The sequence below is a fragment of the Triplophysa rosa genome, linkage group LG6 (genome assembly GCF_024868665.1).
Source record: "Triplophysa rosa linkage group LG6, Trosa_1v2, whole genome shotgun sequence".
Taxonomy (NCBI): Eukaryota; Metazoa; Chordata; class Actinopteri; order Cypriniformes; family Nemacheilidae; genus Triplophysa; species Triplophysa rosa.
This window is the reverse complement of record NC_079895.1, coordinates 17,303,966-17,326,111: the sequence shown is the minus strand read 5'-3', so window position 1 is coordinate 17,326,111 and position 22,146 is coordinate 17,303,966. Positions and strand designations below refer to the sequence as shown.

The window sequence follows — 22,146 nt, the reverse complement described above, 5'->3', positions numbered from 1 at the left end:
CGGGAAAGGCATACAGATGAAGGTGGCTCTCTTCAATCAATTATGTTTGGGGATAAAGATCAATGAAAATCAACAGTACTGTTTGCTTTCCATCTGACGCCGAGAACTCACACTATGTTAATAAACCACAGTAAATGTGAGAGGACGAGACGGCCCTTGGTGAATGCACAATTATGAATAAAGTGAAATAAAGATGTTGTTGCAGTCCTTTCTTTAATACAGTTTTTTAACCAGAAAACTTAAATAACACTTGTACACTTTTCTGTGTTAAAAATGAGAATGAAATCAATTTGCATTACTTGGTTTGACAAAAGGTTGTGAATTGGCCCTCAGCAGGACAGTTTTAATCTACTTTCATCTAGGCCTTTAACTCTCTCTCTTTCTCTCTCTCTTGTTTTGCAGTGTCTCGGCCAGTGAGTGGGCATCTGTGTGCAGGAGATTTACCCTCTGCAGTACAGCCCTGCTCCAAACCATGCCCACAGCAATGCCTGCTTTCATCCTGGTCCTCCTGGGGGACCTGTCTCCACGACAACTGCATGGAAACCCAAGGACGGAAGGGTAGGAGAACATAACAAAGTGAACCGGCATCAATAGAAATACTCAACGCTCTTAATAATAGAAGCTATTAAATCCACGTTAGCACTTTGGTGCTGTTGCAGGTCATTTCGACCCAGTTTTAAACTTTGAAAGATTGAAAAGATTTTTTGCAATTTAACATCAACTTGTAAGCCTGAATATTTCTTGTAATAGGCCGTAGCCGTGCTTTGACACGGACACTGTCAGAAAAATGGTCAAAAATGTCCCCAAGCTGTCACTGCGACAGTACACTATAAACGGTTTCATCGGACGCACGCGCCTGGCCCGAAGTTACCTTGTGGTCTGTGTTTGTTTATAATATAACAATTTATTTTATATTTAATTTATATTAATATAAATTTATATTCATATTTTATTGTATACTGTAGTACTTGTATTCAATTCAAGTTATTGATTCTTTGTGGAGGTCTTCCAGAAGTTAAGATTGGGCCACATAACGTTTGCTTATGTTTTTGGCACTGAAACCGTCTATATGGTCCTCATATACAGTACAGATACTGTATGTATGCATTAGATACCAGACACACTTTTTGGTACCAATACGTACCTCCGAGGTACTAATATGCACTCTTTAGGTGCAAAGGTGTTCTTTTCAAAAGGGTACCGCCCTGGTGACCGCCTTCGACCATTTTTCCTACTGGGTTCTTGTTTTTTTAAGGTTCAGGGATCATAAACCCTAACTATAGGCCTGCTGGATCTTAAATGGTAACAACATGGAAGGGTTACAAAAGCTTTTAAAATGCTTTAAAATAAAAACATTTAATAGGATTCATATCTGCACATGAAGTGTATTATTTTAAGAACACTGCACAGTTATGTCTCCACTCAGCTAAACTGAAGTTAACAGAGTATTTTTAAGAGACACCACTTGTCCTGGTGTGAGACAACACTGTTGAAGGTGATACCATCTGTTGCTGTGTTGAGCTGCCAGAGAAAGCTTTTATAATGAGAGAATTTAACAGAGGACAGAGTAATATCACACAACTCGAAGCCATATGTAATCTATATAATTGTCCGAAATGTCCTATTATGGCCAGTCATAAGAATAATTTTTATTTTATCAAAGGTACAGTCTTATAATTTACTTGGTTTAGGCAATCTTTGGTTAAATATGAACGTTTTGCTAGTAATTTTTTATATAATAAGTTATGGTAATCCTAAAGGAAACCTCTCCCAAATATTTTCAGAAGTTCCTCTTTTACACCTAATGGAGTTTTCATTCAAATTTATCCAGTATGTCTCTTGGGATATCAGTCAGTTAATAATGTTAGTGATACTGATGCTGATTTGTAATGTGCAGTATCAACAAGTATATCAGTCATCACCATTCATTTATGAATTAAAAAAACCTAAAGGAATTATCTATTATATCTTAATGCATTGCTCAGATATCTTGATGAAGAAGCCGGTGAGAAATGTATTTATATTCAGAACACCGTGTGTCACTTAAGCTCACTTCTGAAACTCCAGCGAGAAATAGTTGCGAAACAGCAGGCTGCAGCAAAAAATCTATTTGTTCTTTATTTCAACGCATCTAGAAAAAACAAATTAGATATTAAGGAAATTTCATTTTCTGCTCCTACGGGATCACATCTAATTTCGGCGCCTGGGTTTACTTGTATTTATAGTTTAGAAAGCACCTTGTTAAAAAGAGTATACAGTATTTACTGCTCTCTAGTGTTTTACCTGAGTGTGCTCGGAGGATCGTTTGATCTTGATATTGGATGATATATGCAGAACTCAGCCCTAGCGCATTCGTAAATAGAAAAATGAACTTCTGTCCTACACACAAAGAACAAATTTCATCTGAAGGGCCTTGTGGGTTTGTTTTTTTGTTGTTTATTAACCTTTCTACTGTATTACAAATCTCCAATTGCCCAGAGTTACATTTTTTGTCCTCTTTGTGTGATCTTTAACCGGGAGTGTAAGCATGCAGAGAAATGAATTGAACATGGGGTTGGTAATGATTGTAAATGGCAAATTCTATCCTGCATTAATGTGAGTTGGGAGCATTGAAGTGGGACTGATAAGCTTCTGAAGTATTAGATGTGAACCGTAGCCCACAGGTCTTTCCCATGAATGAATCCGATAGCTTCTGTGAACCTTTCAATTATTAATATACACAGGGATGTGTCTCCACCAAATTGTTTTTCACAGTTTGGAGGAGGGATTGGGCATCCAGGCATTCCTTCCGATTGATCTGTAGACAGGACTGCAGGCATGACCTGTATTTGTGTACTGTACGAGCAAAGATATGGCATATAGGACGTCCACTGGTGTGCAGCTCAGGTGTCGTTTCGGAAAGATTGGTTGTTGTATTTGCTCTTTTGGTGTCATGGGATTTGGCCTTTGAAGTCTAAGGGAAAAAATGCTGCTTTTTTAAATCCATAACTTGTCATGTTCTTCAAAGTACAAAACCTTACTTATTTTTGTATTTATTTAGAATTTAGCTGTGTAATAAATGGGATAATGTAGAGTCTACCAACCATTAGAGATACTGTACAGCTAACCATCTGCTTACCTCATAAGTATATTATTAGATATTAAATATTGATCAAGTATTGTATAAAGCACATATATCAAGTATTCTGTGCTGTGAAATAATGCAACATAAACCCCTCTTTACATAAGACAGAATTTAGTATACATATTACATGGATTAAAAAGAAAATAGCTAAAAAGAGAAAGTTTTCTTGCAGGCACACAGAAAATGCCTTTGATGTTGTGACTTATAAATAGAAAATTCTATCGACCCTTCATGCTGTATGATTTGTGACACAGATTTAAGGATTTACAGTATACATACAAGTCTGCAGACCAGTATGGCATACATCTAGGCTATACTTGGATTTACAGAATTTAGATGCTTAGTTATTTACGTAGAAGCAAGCCGGTAAAATATGTAAATCCTAGGTTTTAATTATGTACTGTATTTGATACATTCAAGGCTGTCATCATACAATACACTAATGTCTTACAGAGTTTGAGGCTTTTTGTGTCAAAGCAGTGTTGAGAGCTGTGGGGTGTTATTTCAAAGGCTTTCTATCTTGGCTGACACTATGATTTTCCCAGGACTGTTGAGTCAAGAACCCCTGCGGGGGTGTGAACCGAACCAACCCCACCTTTGGCATGAACATACTCGAGAGGAAAGATCTGGGCAGTTAATATCAATCCATCATAGAGAAGAAAACAAAATCAGATGGTATACAGACAGCTATTAGTCCGGCCCTCATGTTTAAAAAGTCTGCTGCGATTTAATAAATGATGCTTGGATTGCCTGATTCATCACTTTTTTTCTCATCAATGTACTCTACTGTAATGCTTTTTCATATCGTCCAAAGGATGGCTAAAGGAACATTTGTCAATTTTTTAAATATTAATGAATTAATTAAAAACGGCCTACATATTGCTTTCTAAAATATTTCCTAAAAAATAATGATCTTTTAAACAGCATGGCACACTGCCATTTCTTTTTAAAAAGTTTAGCTTTAATGTTTTCAACATTCATAATCTAACAGTATTCAGTCATAATTTGTGTCTCAGTTTGCAGTCGTTCATAATAGCATCACAAATGACCGAATGAAGTGTATTCAGGCAAATTACGAGCAAAGCAGGATGAGAATTTCATTCTGTAACAAAAACTGTTTGACAGAAAGTCTTTTCAAATCAGTTTCTATTGCAGGCATGTTCAGCCGCCTCTAGAATTACAGTCCAAAACTCACTGACCAGAAACTGGCACTCATTTCGCCTCACAATACCCTTAATCCACCTGTCTCTCTCTTCACAGGCTACAGGCAGAGGAGGAGAGAGGTGCTGGAGGAGGGCTCTGGAACAGATAACTGTGCCCACCTCCTGGACTCCATGCCCTGTGAGGATCCCGTGTGCTTTCAGTGGCAGATACAGTCTGAGAGCGCATGTGTGCCCAGCAATGGAAACTGTGGAAATGGCACCAGGACTCAAATTGCCGCTTGCGTCAACTCTCAAGGTATATTATATAATCATAGTGTGTGTCATGCCAAGCATTGCTATATTTTGCTTGCCATTATAAACTCATGTGTAGTGATGATAGGGAGCTATAAGGCTCGTCCGGGTGTTGCTATGTGGTTGCTAAGGGATTCTGAGTGGTTGGGAGAACAGTGCTTTGCAGTTGCTGGAGTGATGTGGGTGGTTGTTAAGGCATTGAGATGCTGTTGCTAAGGTTTTCAGAGTGGGTGTTAGTATACAATATATGCATTTTCTATAGCGGTGTAGGTGGTTGCTAGAGGGCACATGGTGTCATTGATATTCTGACCCTTGCATATTGATCTCCCTCTATGCACTGAAAATCTGTACGATTTTCCATGCATTTTACTGTCCATCAAGTGAAAACACTTTAACAAGCAGCACACTTTAGGGCTTTTCACACTTGAAATCGTTAACCCCAGGTTATTCTTAACCCCAGGTAAACAGAATCCTGGGTTATCTGTTTCATGTTTCACACTGACCAGGGGTTGTTCCCGGGACAAGCCTCATTTGGCAGATCCCTCTCCTCAAGCGCTAATGGAAAACGTTCGTGCTGACCTGTTGCTTGCATATATTCAATTAAAAAGCACTCATTATAATTGCAATAACTATTTTATTTTGATAATGAACAGGCTGTCAAATTTGAGATGCTGGAATATTGTGTGTGCGCATAAGGCGCCAGCGCAATTGCTTGAGCTGTTACTTTTAATGGCAGAAACAACTTAAAAAAAACTCTGTGATGATTTATGGTCAAACAGATATGACTATGAGTACGTCATTAGATATTGCAAAGTTAGCTACTTTTAGTTGTGTACACACTTGCACTAAAAACTGAACATTTGCAAAATAAAGAAAACTTACATGCGCCCTGTCATCTCCTTCCCTTTAACTATTTGTGCTGCACCTCACAAACTGAACCAAACTCAGCAGCATATTGTCACCGTTTTTTCCCTTTCGTTTTGTTAATCTGTTAATTGTCAAATATTCTGCGTATATTTATTCGCGTCACATGTTTTGCATTATACGTATATTGAAGGGAACTTGTCGTGATGGACACTTCAGAGAGAGAGAGATGTGTGTTGTTGGACAAATGCTGCGAAGAAACGCAGAAGAACTGTTAACTGATACGGTTAACTGATGATTAACGTTATACACGGCAGCCTCCACTTGGACCGCATGCATAATTTAAGTTTAACGTTGAGTTTCTGAATTCTACACAAATGTTGAGGGCTGTTTAATTTATTTACGTGCACAAATATTCACAACATCATCATTATGACAATACACCGTTTCCATCACCTTAACACGCATTTGAACAAAGATTTTGTTATATGTGACCCTGGATCACAAAACCAGTCTTAAGTAGCACAGGAACATTTTTAGTAAAAGACAAAAATACATTGTGTGGGTCAAAATTATCGATTTTTCTTTTATACCAAAAATCATTAGGATATTAAGTAAAGATCATGTTCCATGAAGATATTTTGTAAATGTCCTACCTTAAATATATAAAAACTTTATTTTTGTGAGTGGATGGTCTGCCACAGTGCCCTGATTAACAACTTCAAAGGCGATTTTCTCAATATTTTGATTTTTTTGCGCTCTCAGATTCCAGAGTTTTAAACGGTTGTATCTCAGCCAGATATTGTCCTATTCTAACAACTCATATGTCTATAGAAATTTTATTTATTCAGCTTTCAGATTATGTAAAAATCTCAATTTCGAAAAATTGACCAATAAAACAGGTTTTGTTGTCCAGGGTCACATATGATAAATCTGAGATTATCTTCGCGTGTCCGTTTCCATTTAGACTTTTTTATGCAAATTTTCAAAATATCTAAATAGTTGGATAGAAAACACCTCAGATATTGTACATTCCTTTACTTCTCCCCACCCCACTAACTTGCCGGATCTGCCACGCCCCCTTATTCCGGCACCTCGGAATTTACAAATTCACCACTGGTTAAGAGATACCCTGAGTATTCATAACCTGATGTTTCACACTGCACATCACTAAACCCTGGGTTAACATTCTTATTTGTATATTTGCTGTGTCAACAGTCATGATTGGATAAATACTGCAGCGTCAAACTGACTGAATAAAAATAGTGCGTGGTCCATTTACATAACCGAATACCTTTACATAACGCAAATCCTTTTTGGCTGGTTTAAGCCTCCTATATATTTTTCCCCCAAACTATTTACTATAAACAAACTATTTGCAAAATAACCATTTTGCTTTTTGAATAATTCTTACTTCTAGTATTAATATTGTATAACATTTTTATTTTTTACATTCTTATGTATATATATTTTTTTTACATTTAATTTACATTTTACAATTTAGTAACTTTTGATAAAGTAAATTTGATTAAACCATAAAAAGAGCCATTCATATCACTATAATATTCACAGCATTAACTTTCTGCTCATTTTAGAGAATTCTGTTTTTTTCCTCTCATGAAGTATTGTTCGGCAGAATGGTGTCATTTTCTGTCAAAACCATCACCCATCGGGTAAACCGCTATTATTTGATGTAATGGGTGGAATAATTATTCATGTGTCATTTGGGGTTCGGGTCGGGAAATAATACGCGCGGGCAGAATGCGGATCCAGTAGCCAAGACTATTTCGACTCACCTCAGCTGATACGACGCTACTTTTACACGGGCCTGTGCTTATTTGTGTTCAAGCTCTGTCTGAAGAGCTGGTTTCTAATTGCAGCGCGCTTGGCGTTGAGCATTGTAGCCAATCACGTGCACCTGATGGACAGCTATAGTGAGGACTCAATACTCTTATCACAATTTAAATAAACGTTTTAGCATATATACATAAGTATTCACAGCTTTTGCTCTTTGTTTGCTTTTGTTGAAGCACCTTTGGCACCAATAACAGCCTGAAGTCTTTTTGAGTATGATACTACAAGCTTGTCGCACCTATTTTGGGGCAGATTCTACCATTCTTCTCTGCAGGACCTCTCAAGCTCCATCAGGTTGGATGGGGAGCGTCGGTGCACAGCCATTTTCAGATCTCTCCAGAGATGTTCAATCGGGTTCTAGTCTGGGCTCTGGCTGGGCCACTCAAGGACATTCACAGAGTTGTCCTGTAGCCACTCCTTTGTTATCTTGGCTGTGTGCTTAGGGTCATTGTCCTGTTGGAAGATGAACCTTCGCCCCAGTCTGAGGTCCAGAGCGCTCTGTAGCAGGTTTTCATCGAGGATGTCTCTGTACATTGCTGCATTCATCTTTCCCTCGATCCTGACTAGTCTCCTAGTTCCTGCAGCTGAAAAACATCCTCACAGCATGATGCTGCCACCACCATGCTTCACTGTAGGGATGGTATTGGCCAGGTGATGAGCGGTGCCTGGTTTCCTCCAGACATGACGCTTGCCATGCAGGCCAAAGAGTTCAATCTTTGTTTCATCAGACCAGAGAATTTTATTTCTCATGGTCTGAGAGTCCTTCAGGTGCCTTTTGGCAAATTCCAGGCAGGCCGTCATGTGCCTTTTACTGAGGAGTGGCTTCCGTCTGGCCACTCTGGCATACAGGCCTGATTGGTGGAGTGCTGCAGAGATGGTTGTTCTTCTGGAAGGTTCTCCTCTCTCCACAGAGACATGCTGGAGCTCTGTCAGAGTGACCATCGGGTTCTTGGTCACCTCCCTGACTAATGCCCTTCTCCCCCGATCGCTCAGTTTGGCTGGGCGGCCAGCTCCAGGAAGGGTCCTGGTGGTTCCAAACTTCTTCCATTTACAGATGATGGAGGCCACTGTGCTCATTGGGACCTTCAATGCTGCAGAAATGTTTCTGTACCCTTCCCCAGATCTGTGCCTCGATACAATCCTGTCTCGGAGGTCTACAGACAATTCCTTGGACTTCATGGCTTGGTTTGTGCTCTGACATGCACTGTTAACTGTGGGACCGTATATATAGACAGGTGTGTGCCTTTCCAAATCATGTCCAATCAACTGAATTTACCACAGGTGGACTCCAATCAAGTTGTGGAAACAGGATGCACCTGAGCTCAATTTTGAGTGTCATGGAAAAGGCTGTGAATACGTATGTACATGTGCTTTTTTCATTTTTTATTTTGATTAAATTTGCAAAGATTTCAAACAAACTTCTTTCATGATGTCATTATGGGGTATTGTTTGTAGAATTTTGAGGAAAATAATGAATTTAATCCATTTTGGAATAAGGCTGTAACATAACAAAATGTGGAAAAAGTGAAACTGTCATGATTCTCGGGTGAGGTGAGACACAGTGACAAGGAGAGAGGACCCAAACGCAGACAGCGGGTAAGGGGTTACCAAGACTTTTAATAAATAATTAACAAAACTCAAAACAAAGACCCACGTGGGGGTAAACATAACAAAACAGAGAAACAAGAACAAGATTAACTAAACTGACAAGACTAAACTAATAACACATCACAAAGGACCACTTCAAACTAGACTAACTAACATGACAAGACAAGACAAGAACTCACCCACACGACACAGTGCAACATAACAGTACAATGATCCGACACCAGACAGAGAACACAGGGGCATTAAATAGAGGGTCAAATCAAAGGGGAACAGGTGTGGGGCATGAACTAATAAACAACCAATAACGAGAGATACAAAAGGGCGGGAACACAGACAAGGACCGGAGAGAGAATCGAAGGCCGACAGGGTCAAAATGACTCTCTCCACACATAACAAGGGATTCTGCCACAAGATCAAGACAGACATGACAAGATGAGGCAGAATCACGACAGAAACGCTGTGAATACTTTCCGGATGCACTGTATTAACCCTGAAATGAGGGAAACTCTGGGTTTTTACGTTTCAGAATGTGAGGTATGTCAAACCCGAAAAAGCGGGGTAACTCAAGCCCGTTTCTAAAAGAGAGGTAACTTACACTCAGAGTCAGTAACCGTAGTAACTTACTCTGTGAACCTAACCTGTTCGGGAGCAGGTTTTCTTTGGTAAACCCAGAGTTTCTTTCGATCTCCTCCCCTTTTAAAGCGCAAGTGGTGTACCTCATTCATTCTTTCATTAATACAGTCATTCATGGCACGCATTTTGAACACACAGAGACCATCTCAGTGACTAAAATGTCATATGTGCTTTTATAGAGGATCCTGTATGTGAAGAGGCTGCATTAATTCATAGGGATGTTCTTTGATTTCAGGAGAGGAATTTAGAACCCGAGTGGAATTTTGTCATTTCCCTGTGCATTTTTATTAAACTGTAACATTTTTCTTTACAGTGAATTAGATATATCAAAATATATCTCATCCATCCTTACATCAATAACATCAGCCATCGTGGCCGTGTATTACATCAGAGCAGATTCTTTCCCTAACATGTTCTCACAAATGTTAGTTTTCTATAGAGGATAAGAAATGACTTAATAAAGTGCATGAATAAAGAAATTAATAAATACAGACAAATGCAGTGATAAAGGTAAAAAAACAATTAATTTAGACGTGCAGCCATTCCTACCCAAAACTGCTCGGAGCAGGGTTCGGACCGATGATCACTCTGACTTCTAACAAAAGAGTCTAACACACTAACAAATGTCCCATACACAATGATGTCTCACAAGCCTCACTAGAGTACTCATTTATTTCTGTTGTTTCATTTATTTATTCATTCATTTGGTGATTAATTTGTTTGTTTATTGGTACATTTATCTTTTTATCAATTTAAACTTAAGTCATTTACACATTAAAGCACATTAGTAAATCCACTGTATGGAGAGCGGAAAGTGTGCCTCGCTCTCAAGCACTTTCTGCTGCCATGTTGCTTTTTATTTGGCCATATTTAGTTACTACATGTTTAAAAGTGCATTACCCAGGAATTCCTAATATTTTGTTACTTGTTGCGTGAGAAAATAAATGGTTTTGTCTACATTATGTAGATGTAATGCGGTTCGGGTTGCAGCATTTTTGTCAAACAGATAGGGTCGGGTACGGAATTAAATTAGTACGGATGTCGGGTGTTCTTTACTGCGGGTGCGGGTTTATCAACCAGGACCTGTGCTGGACTCTAACGCAGAGTCGCTGAGAGAGAGAGTCGCACCAAGTCCGTTCACTGCAATGGAACAGTTTTTTCACAGCAACGGCGGTTCACGGATACTCTCTCTTAACGGCTCTGGGTGGAGGCAGGGTTGGCAAAGCTTCTGATAAGGTGGGCAAAGATTACCCTGGCCCCCCTGTGGAGCCGGGCCTGGTGCTAACCCTGCTTTGAAGCATCATAACCCCGAGTAAAATGCAGGGATAACCCATTTAGAATGAAGATAACCCGGTGTTAAGTGCAGTGTGAAAAGGCCTTTTGAGGTATCTTGAAGTCCAGGGCATATGTTGAATATGTTTTGTGGTGAAATGAATTATGAGAAGTTTCAAAAAGCATGACCAATAGAAAAAGAGACAGAAGCAGCACTAATAAGTTGTCATTTTAAAAAGATGATTTATTTATGATTTATTAAACAATCACAGTGCTTTTATAGAAGAAAGTATTGTAAAGTTGTTTAAGAATGTGTATTTACATTTTGTATTTATGCATTTGGCAAATGCCTGGCTGTGCATTTAATGCATATATTTTACAGCTATAGACCACTTCAAAAGATGTAAACAACATTGGTCCAGAAGAACTTCCTGTTTCAGTTAACACTACAAAAACGTTTGAACAGAAAACAGCCAACAGAACATTTATAATAAGGTGACCAGACGTCCCCGTTTTACAGCACGTCCAAAACAACCAGCAAATATGCTGAAAAAGCCAGATCAACATGCAAAGTACCAGATCAATCATGTAGTGATTATTTGCACCAGCAGAGGGGACTTTGAGCTACACTAATTCCTTGGTCGCACGCCGCTGCTTCAGCGAAGAAGAATTTACAACGAGGCATTAAAAAGCATCATAAGAGCCAGAGGCTGCGTCCAAATACCCCCACTTGCGGTCTTTGCACTTGACCACTTGACTACTGTCATGACGTATTTCCTGTTTTTGGCCCAAGTGTTCTAGTGGATGTGAAGATCCCAAGTGAGCATGTAGTATTTCTAACCGCATGGGACACACTTAGCAAGTAAAAACATGTAACGTTAAAGGTGCGATGACGTGGTGTTGTTTATTGTTTTATACTGTTGTATGAGGTCTACTTATGATGTTCGCGTGGTTTTTACATTCAAAATCATCAAAATCAATAAGTAATAGGCTATTTTCTACCCAGGTTTTGAGGCCAGCTCTGCAAACGCTCGGTTTTAATAGCCGTGCCGCATTGAAGACTTTATAAGTAAACACCCACCGCTTTGATTGGATAGCAGTTTGCGTAGTTGGAGCCTTCTGTGAATTTGGTTAGAGACGTAACGTTAGGTTACACATTAGCACCATTCACAGTTTTCGCAGGTCATTAGTATTATCTGGAGACCTCCTGTGTTCCTCCAAAATTACCTCCCCACATCAGGATTTCATGTGACGCATTCGCGGATGTGATGGCTGGGCTTTGCGTATAGTTTGTATAGCCTATAGCCTACTTGTATTGCGTTTAATGATATATGACCGTACCTGTCAGCATTTGAGACCCGTGATCGTGAACCCGACAAAAGATCAACTGCATGGTGTGGAGTAGTGACAAGAGCTCAGGCTAAGCAGCAAGTACAAAACACACCAACCCAAGGTATTGATGAGGCACTGCAATCAATGCCTTTTTATGCTGAGGTTACTGTTGCAGAACCAAAACCTACAGAGGAGGATAGGCTACAGCTACGTAGAGAGCATGTTGAAAGTTTGATGGAGAACACAGAGCAAGCTGAGGTAGAGGCAGAGGAACCTGAATTGAGTGATACAGACATTGTCATTCCAAATAATCTTGCTAAACTCCAGAATGACGATCCCGCCTTAGCTGTCTGTTTTAGGCAGGTAACGGAGAAGCAAGGGGTAAAAGTTTTGTTGGGTGAGAGCTTTGTATTGAGTAATGGACTCTTGTACAGAGGAAGTAAGGAGGACGGCATGCAGTTGGTTGTGCCAAAGACACAGAGAAGGGAGATATTTGATCTAGGACACTCCATCCCTTGGGCAGGTCACTTGGGATTTATGAAAACCTTGATGCGGATTGCCAAGAGGTTTTACTGGCCCAGAATGTACAGTGAAGTTAAGGAGTACTGTAAGACATGCCCTGGGTGTCAGTTTGCTGTGGGTCGTACCCCTGCTTATGCCCCGCTCATACCATTGCCTGTGGTTGACTCACCATTAGAAAGGATAGGAGTGGATATTGTTGGCCCACTGGAGAGAAGTCAGGCAGGGAACCGATTCATTTTAGTAATTTGTGACTATGCCACAAGGTACCCTGAGGCTTATCCACTTAGAGAGGTCACTGCCAAACAGATATCCACAGCACTTTTGAGATTTTTTTCACAAGTAGGCATACCACAAGAGGTTCTCACAGACCAAGGTCCTAACTTCATGAGCCATACCCTACACCAGGTATATCAGCTGCTAGGGATTAAGAGAGTGCGAACCACCCCGTATCATCCTCACACTGATGGCCTGGTAGACCGTTTTAACCCAACCCTAAAATCCATGCTCGAAAAGTTTGTCTCTGAAACAGGCAAAGACTGGGACAAGTGGCTACCTTTCCTTCTTTTTGCCTGTCGGGAAGTACCCCAGGCCTCAGGAGGATTCTCCCCTTTTGAGCTCATTTATGGCCATCATGTTAGAGGACCCTTGGATATACTAAAAGAGAGCTGGGAGGACACGCATAAGCCCAGTAAGCAGAACATCCTCACTTATGTCCTCAAGATGAGGGAGCAGCTCCAAAAGACAACAGCTCAAGCTAAAAAGAATTTGCTCCAGTCCCAAGCTCAGCAGAAAGTGTGGTATGATAAGGCGGCAAGGCCCCTATGAAGTGAAGCGGAAAGTGGGTCCGGTGACCTACGAAATTTAGATTCCTTCAAGAAGCCAACCTCTGCAGGTCTTCCATATGAACATGCTAAAGAAATGGCATTCCCATAAACCATCGTCAGATATGGCCGAAGGCACACCAGTCCTAGTGACTGACAACGCTATGTTTGTGAGAGCAGTAGAAGAGGAAGAGGAGGTTGAGGAGCAATACATCCCTGGACATCCATGTAAGAGCGAGTTGAATCTCGATCACCTGATTGAGAACCAGAAACAACAGCTGATGGGATGCTTACCTGACCAACTTTTCATGGACTCACCTGGTAGGACAGACCTCATCTGTCGCTCTATCATCCTGAATGACCCTAAACCCATCCGACAGCCTGTCTATCGTGTGCCTGAAAGACTGCTGTGGGTGATGAAAGAGGAGCTGGAGACCATGCAGAGTCTGGAGGTAATAGAACCATCCACCAGTGAGTGGAGCAGCCCTATCGTGCTGGTACTCAAGAAGGATGGCACGCTCCGGTTCTGCCTGGACTTCCGTAAACTGAATAGTGTCAGTAAGTTTGACCCTTACCCCATGCCAAGAGTGGATGAACTGGTTGAAAGACTTGGAAGAGCAAAATACCTCAGCACTCTCAATCTCTGCAAGGGGTATTGGCAAGTTCCGTTGAAGCCAGAATGCAAGGAGGTTACAGAATTTAAGACCCCATTTGGACACTTTCAGTTCCAGGTTCTTCCATTTGGGCTTCATGGGGCTCCAGCAACATTTCAGAGAATGATGAACCAGATTCTCCAGGGGACAGAAAGGTTTGCTGCAGCCTACTTAGATGATATTATTATTTTTAGCCAGAGCTGGGAGGAACACCTAGGGCATCTCCAAGAGGTGCTAAAGAGGATACAGAGTGCTGGATTGTCCATTCTCCCAGACAAGTGTGCCCTGGGCAAGACTGAGACCCAATACTTGGGGTATGTACTGGGACATGGTGTGGTCCGACCACAATTTGGAAAAATCGAAGCCATTAAGAATGCTGAGAGGCCTGTGACCAAAAAGCAGGTATGGTCCTTCTTGGGACTGGTTGGCTGGTACCGACGGTTTGTACCAAACTTCTCAGCCCGGGCAGTTGCACTGACTAATCTCAACAAAAAGTGCCACCCAATCAAGGTGAATTGGACTATGGACTGTGAAAAGGCCTTTCAGGATTTGAAGGACTTATTATGTAAGGAACCAGTGCTTCAGAGTCCTGACTTTGAGAAACTGTTCACTGTGCAGACTGATGCTTCAGAGCATGGCCTGGGAGCTGTGCTGTTGCAGGGTGAACAAAGACATCTAAAACCAATTGCCTATATAAGCAGGAAACTCCTTTCCCGTGAGACAAAGTACTCAACAGTGGAGAAGGAATGCCTTGCAGTTAAATGGGCGTTGGACTCTCTGCGCTATTATTTACTTGGACGTAAGTTCCGCCTAGAGACTGATCATCGTGCTCTGGCCTGGTTAGGCCAGATGAGAGACACCAATGCTCGAATCACTAGGTGGTTTCTGGCCATTCAGCCTTTTGATTTCGAAGTGCTTTATAAAACTGGAACTCAAAATTGCACAGCAGACTTCCTCTCAAGGACACCTCACGAGGTGTCTGGAGAAGGAGGGGGAAATGTCACAGACTGACTGTGACCTAGGACATTTATTTAGAAGGGACTGAGCATGGGTATGTGCACACAACAAACTTTTTCCACCATTACACATACTATACATACAACTACATAAGGATTATATATTTTGCCGGCATATAGTTTGTAGCCCTAATTTTGGTGTTGTGATATCCCATTTATCATCCCCAGTTGTTAGTTTTGGTTTTTGGTCTGTTAAATGTTATTTGTTTACTTGTTTAATGTTCAGTGATGCGTGCTGTTCTAATATCATTACACAGAAAAGAATAACAAAAATACTTTACACAATAACTGTTTATTTCATTTCATTTAGTTATCAAGTTAACTTCAATGTATTTTCAAACAGCTAGACATACCTTCTGGTGCTCCTCTCACTTGCCAAAACTGTCCACATGAAAAGTAACCATTTTTAAGTAAACATGTGCTCATGGCAGATTTCTCCATCTGGTTCTGACCTCATAGGGGAGGGAGAGAACTGTGAATGTAAGTGTTTTCTTATATGTCCTGTTTTATTGTTGTGAGCACTTCAAGCGGTAATAGATGTAAATTATGTATGTTGTAGAGTCTAACTATAGTGAAAGTATGATTGTTTTGTCTTGTTACCTGTTTGTAACTTATAGGTTTCCCACCCTAAAATGTATGTTCCAAATATAGGAGGAGCCAAAGCTTTAAAAGGCAGCCATTTTTTTAGGGTAGAGAAAGGGAGTGTGGAGGGGTTGAATGGTGCTTGTATTTTTGGTACTGCTACTGCTACATGTGCTACTGTCTGGAACAGGAGAAGACCACTTGTGGATAAAGCTGGAAACCTTGTGTGGAGATGCCGCTTCTTTTTGACTTTGCTGCCTTCTGAGCGGTCTTCTCCTGTTCCAGACAGTAGCATGTGTGATAGCTGTTGCCTGTTTGTGTAGTTGTTGGTGTACAGCTTAAACAGACTAACCCACTTACTCGTGGGTTAAGTAAGAACTGGAGACATAAGCAGAAGCTTTATTATAGTTTTTTTTGGAGCAGTAGGGAGGTGGATAACTTTTTCTTTAAGGTTCATGTTTTCCTGTTTTTTGTCAGAAAGGGAGCAAGGCAACACTATTTCTTTGTTTTTGTCAAAATAAACCTTTTTTTTAAATTACAAAAATCTGTGTGATTTTTGGGGAGTGCTGGAACAGGAGAAAAGGGCTCTTGTCTGACTGTTAAGTTTTTTTTTGTTGACTAAACCTTGTAAAATTCCTTGTTACGACCTCCCTTACCCCTACACTGGGGGAGGCTCGTAACAATTGGGGGCTCAACCATCTGTTTATTATAGGAATTACATTTGTGGAAATGAGATGGGGGTTTTTTTTGCGCATGCTCTACTGCAGTGGTCACCAACCCTGTTCCTGGAGATCGACCGTCCTGCAGACTGCATCTCCAACCCTGCTTCAGCACACCTGTCTGTCATTATCAAGCAAACCTGAACACCTAGATTAGATAGTTCAGGTGTGTTTGATTGGGGTTAGAGCTGAAATATTGTGGACGGTCGATCTCCAGGAGCAGGGTTGGTGACCACTGCTCTACTGTGTTCTTGGATGTATGAGTTAATTGTTTGGCTGCTTTGAACTTTAGTGGGTGAAGGAATCCTATGTTATTGAAAATATGGATTTCGATTTGATAAATTATAATAATTGTCTCCTTCTTTGGAGGAATTCGTCCATTGTCGAATAAAAGATTTGCTTGTAATAACTGGTTTTTATAACTTGACTGTTTCTAGAGGTGTGAGTAAACAAGTGTTAAGAGATGAATTGTGTGACAAGTTAGTTGAGGCAGGTATCTTCCCAGAGCAAACTCTAGAGCAGGGGGATGAAGTTGAAATTGGCACAGAAGCTGACTCAAGTTCGGTAACTAGCCATAAAAGCGCAGCTTCAGTAGACCCTCAAGTAGCTCTGAAATTAAAAGAGCTTGATCTTGCATTAAAAAAGCAGGAGTATGAGACACAGCGTCTTCGGCTGAGAGCTCTTGAAATCCAAGCAGATCGTGACATCAAGTTGCATACGCTTGAGGTAGAGGTACAAACTCTGCATAGTCGTCCAGTTCCTACACCTCGTTCTAGACCGCCTTCCTCTAGTGATAGTATTGCACCTAAATCTGAATTTGATGTTGGCAGGTATATCAAATTAGTACCACCCTTTCATGAATCAGAGGTAGATGCTTATTTTGTTTATTTAGGGCTTGTTCAAAGCAAGCCAAACAGACTTATGTTGAGTTAGCAAGAGAAAAAAAGGCTGTACCCTTACCCACCGAATGGTTTTTGTCTATGGACGTCAATCCAAAACTTCCTTGGCTAAAGAACCTATAGTGCAAGATGCACTCAAAGTTAATGTCAGTAAGCCTAGTGGTGGAGGAAGGTTGATCTCAAAAGCTGTTGACAGAAAGAGGGTTTGCTTTTACTGTCTCGATCCTGGCCATGTGATCTCAGAATGTAAGGCTTGGAAGCAAAAGACAACAAATGCAAAAGCAAAAAGCGTTGCATCTGTACAGGCAGTTTCTGATTTGTTTACTGCTGACACGTCGTCCTATGGTCCCTTTCTTCTGACAGGTTACGTCTCCCTAGCTGTTGACTCTGCAGATAAGTGTGTGCAGGTTCTGAGAGATACAGGGTCTGCTCAGTCCTTCGTGTTAGAGGATGTTTTGCCCTTTTCTGAGGAGTCCTGTGCTGGTGCAAATGTCCTTGTACGTGGTATAGAGATAGGGTGCATTAGTGTTCCATTACACACAGTAAACTTGAAATCTGACTTGGTTACGGGCTTGGTCCAGTTGGCTGTCTGTAAAAAGTTGCCAGTAGACAATGTCAGCCTAATACTGGGAAATGACCTTGCTGGTGGTAATGTTTTTCCCAGTCCAATAGTCGTTAACAAGCTGGTAGTGTGTGATTCCCCTGATCTCTCTGCGACATTTCCTCTAGCTTTCCCAGCTTGTGCTGTTACACAGTCTCAGTCAAGAAGCTTTCAAGATGTTGTTGATCTCTCTGATTCTTACCTGAGTGTGCAACCTAAACCAGTGGAGTGCAAGTTATTTATTGAGAATGAGTTGGTCTCTGAGCATGACTCCCAGCTTCCACCTGAAGTTCGTACTAAGCTGGGAAGGGAACATTTGATTGTTGCCCAGAAGTTGGACCCTTCACTCAAAAACTGCATCAGTGCTGCAGTTGACAGCTGCAAACTTCTGTTGGCAAGAGTAGGATACTTTTGGGATGGTGGGGTTCTGATGCGCAAGTGGTCCCCACGATCTTCCAGTGGGGATGATTGGCAGACGGTATATCAGATCGTTTTGCCTTCCAGTTACCGTTCCCATGTTTTGAGTTTGGCACCCGACAATGTTCACGCGGGGCACCTCGGTGTCACTAAAACATTTCAGCAGATAGTTAAACATTTCTACTAGCCTGGAATTAAATCTGCTGTATCTGATTTCTGCAGGTATTGTGACGTCTGCCAACGTGTGGGTAAACCAAATCAAACCATTCCTAAGGCTCCTCTTCAGCCAATTCCTGTCATTGGAGAGCCTTTTGAGAGGTTGGTGATTGACTGTGTAGGGCCCCTTCCGAAGTCGAAACATGGGCACCAGTATATTTTAACATTAATGTGTACTGCTACACGTTACCCCGAAGCCCTGCCATTGCGTACATTGAAAGCACAAGTAGTGCTGAAAGAAGTTGTCAAATTTTGCACCACATTTGGTTTGCCTAGGGTTATTCAGACCGACCAGGGATCAAACTTCACCTCAAAAGTGTTTGGACAAATGTTAAAGGAGTTAGGCATAAAACATCACCTGTCTAGTGCATACCATCCTGAGTCACAGGGAGCAGTGGAGCGCTTTCACCAAACCCTAAAAACTTTGCTCCGCACCTTTTGTATTGAGACTGGAAAAGACTGGGTGGATGGCTTACCATTACTCATGTTTGCTGTGAGAGAGTCTGTTCAGGAGTCACTAGGATTTAGTCCTGCTGAGCTTGTATTTGCCCACACTGTTCGGAGTCCCTTAAAGTTGTTAAAAAAACAGCTAATAGGTAAAGATACTGCACCTATTTCTGTTCTAGACTATGTTAGTTCTATCCGTGATCATCTGCACAAAGCCTGTGAACTGGCAAAGACTCACCTTTCAGAGAAACAATCTAAGATGAAGGCTCACTTTGATAAAAAGACAGTACTGCGCAGTTTTCAGCTGGTTGACTCTCTTTTTGTGTTACTCCCAAGTTTTCTGGTTCTTATGTCATTGAACAGAAGCTTAGTGAGACAGATTATGTTGTGGGTACCCCCGATCGCAGACGGAAAAAAAGGGTGTGTCATGTAAACATGTTAAAGTCCTATGTTGCACGTGAGGTAACTAAACCCACTCTTCTCTCTGTACCACAATGTAAACCTTGTGTTTCAACCGTTTCTGACTCTGTCTCAATTGATGGTGATTTGATGCTGGCTGAGCCTCAGACTCCTAGTATGCGTATAAACAATTCTGTTATCTTGGGTAATATAGATTCACATCTGTCCTATTTACCTAGGAGTCAGCGTGAAGATATTGTAAGGTTGTTACAAAAATATCCCACACTGTTCTCTGATGTTCCAGGAAGAACCACAGTGTTGTCTCATGATATTGATGTAGGTTGCTCTGTCCCTATCAAACAGCACCCGTACAGAGTAAATCCTGCAAAACGGGAGCTCATGAAGGCTGAGGTCGACTATCTGCTTCAGAAGGGGCTAGCTGCTCCTAGCCAAAGTCCCTGGAGTTCTCCATGCCTATTGGTCCCAAAACCTGATTCTACCTTCCGTTTTTGCACTGATTATTGAAAGGTAAACCAAGTCACAAAGCCTGATTCCTTTCCCTTAACCCAAATGGAAGATTGCGTGGATAAGGTTGGTGCTTCAAAGTTTGTCACAAAATTAGATTTGCTAAAGGGCTATTGGCAAGTCACTTTAACTGCACGTGCATGTGAAATCTCTGCATTTGTCACCCCTGACAACTTCCTCCAATACAATTGTATGGCTTTTGGGATGCGAAATGCCCCAGCAACATTCCAGAGACTTATGCAGAAAGTTTTGTCAGGGTTGGGCAACTGTGAAGCATACTTGGATGACATTGTGGTCTATTCACATAATTGGGAAGACCACATCCGTGGGGTAGAAAATGTATTTAGTAGATTGAATGATGCTAAATTGACTATGAATCTAGCAAAATGTGAGTTTGCTAAGGCGGTAGTAACTTACCTTGGGAAAAAGGTGGGTCAAGGTTGAGTACGGCCAATGTCGGCAAAAGTAGTAGCAATTGTTGAATTTCCTGCACCCATTACCAAAAGTCAATTACGCCGATTTTTGGAAATGGCAAGATACTAACGTGAGTTTTGTAAAAACTTTACAACAGTGGTATCGCCCCTTACTGACCTGCTTAGTGCTCAGAAGAAATTTGTTTGGAGTCCTCAGTGTGAGAGTGCTTTTCTTGCTGCAAAAGACCTGCTCTGCCATGCCCCAATTCTCTCTGCTCCTAACTTCTCTCTTCCATTTAAGTTGCAAGTCGATGCAAGTGCTGTGGGAGCTGGTGCAGTCTGTTACTTCTCTAAAAAATTCTCCAGGTATCAACTCAACTACAGTACCATCGAGAAGGAGGCTCTCGCTCGTGTTGGCACTCAAACATTTTGAAGTTTACGTCGGTGGTAATTGTATGCCATTGGTAGTTAATACTGACCACAACCCTTTAATTTTTCTCTCTCGCATGCGCAACCTCAATCAGTGATCAGTTCTGTCAGTTCTGATACAGTGTATTAGAAGCATTAACTTCTTCAAAAATATAACAAAATAAATAATAATTATGTCTTGGGACGTAACAGTAACCCAAAATAATACTGGCTAGACATAATTAACTAACTATATGCTAAGCCATTGACATTTGCATTACTAGCACTACATGCTGATTATTCGAGCCAGAGGCGGATACAGAAAGTAGATGATAGGTGGGCCTGTAAAATTGTGGGTGGGCCGGAATAATTTGCATCATCCTTTCAACCGGAGTAATTTTTAAGAAAAATTGATCGACCGGTGTTCTGTCCCATGGCGTCAAATGCAATTCACTAAACTTCTCTCTACAAATGAAACGGCATCACCATGCAGTTGATTTAACACGGTCCCACGACTTTGCGGTGCATGGCTTTCCCTGTATGCATCAAAAGTCAGCGCAACTGCGTGTGGTTTACTAGCCTTGTTTTTGTTACAGGCCTGTCAGAGGCATCTCCAATTTTTATCACCGTCTCTTGTGAAAGTAAACTCTTTGTGTACCTAAGGAAATTGTCTGCATGCTTTACAAAATATGGCATTTTTTGTATTGATATTCAAACTGTTCATACCAATAAGAACTGAAGGGGCATGGCTTTCCATCAATTACCGTAATTGGATACTTTCTGTTCTTCTACTGCGGACAGAGGTGGATAATTTTGATTTATTAATTCGGAAGCCGCCTGAGTGAGAATATCAGTGGAGGCGGAAGCACAAATGCTGCCGTTAGCACTCGAATCATTGGATGTTGCTGTCACCTTCATTTCCAGGTGCCCCAGTGTGTGATTTTTCAGCATCATTGTCTAGAAATGGATAGCTGTTTAGCCATGTTTACATGATCATTGAACGAGAATCTACAGACAGTGATATTGGTGCACAGCGTAATGGCCGTAACGTAACTGCGGTCACGTGAGCACAGTCTTAATAATATTTGGATATTATTATTAATAAACTGTCACGAACGGGGGGTGAGCAAGGACAGTGGACCCAGGTGCAGACAGCGGGTAAGGGGTTAACAAGACGTTTAATATAAAACAAAACAAAAACCCACAAGGGGGTAAAATAACAAAAATATAAACATGACATATAAACAGGAACACGGACTAACTACACTAGACAAGACTAAGACAACACTTGAATTAAATTACAAATAACTAAACTAGACTAAACTGAACTGAACAAGACATAGCAACTACACCACACTAATCAAAAT

General features: G+C 41.1%; 1 protein-coding gene across 2 annotated transcripts in view; it reads left to right on the top strand.

Moving 5' to 3' along the window:
* The window catches only part of thsd7ba (thrombospondin, type I, domain containing 7Ba), a 301,508-nt gene that overhangs the window by 154,193 nt on the left and 125,169 nt on the right, over nucleotides 1–22,146 (top strand). For both annotated transcript variants that reach the window (XM_057335489.1, XM_057335490.1), the window contains exons 7-8: nucleotides 403–558; nucleotides 4,385–4,582. In XM_057335489.1, the coding sequence (XP_057191472.1) occupies nucleotides 403–558; nucleotides 4,385–4,582 (354 nt within the window). The remainder of the gene's footprint in view (nucleotides 1–402; nucleotides 559–4,384; nucleotides 4,583–22,146) is intronic.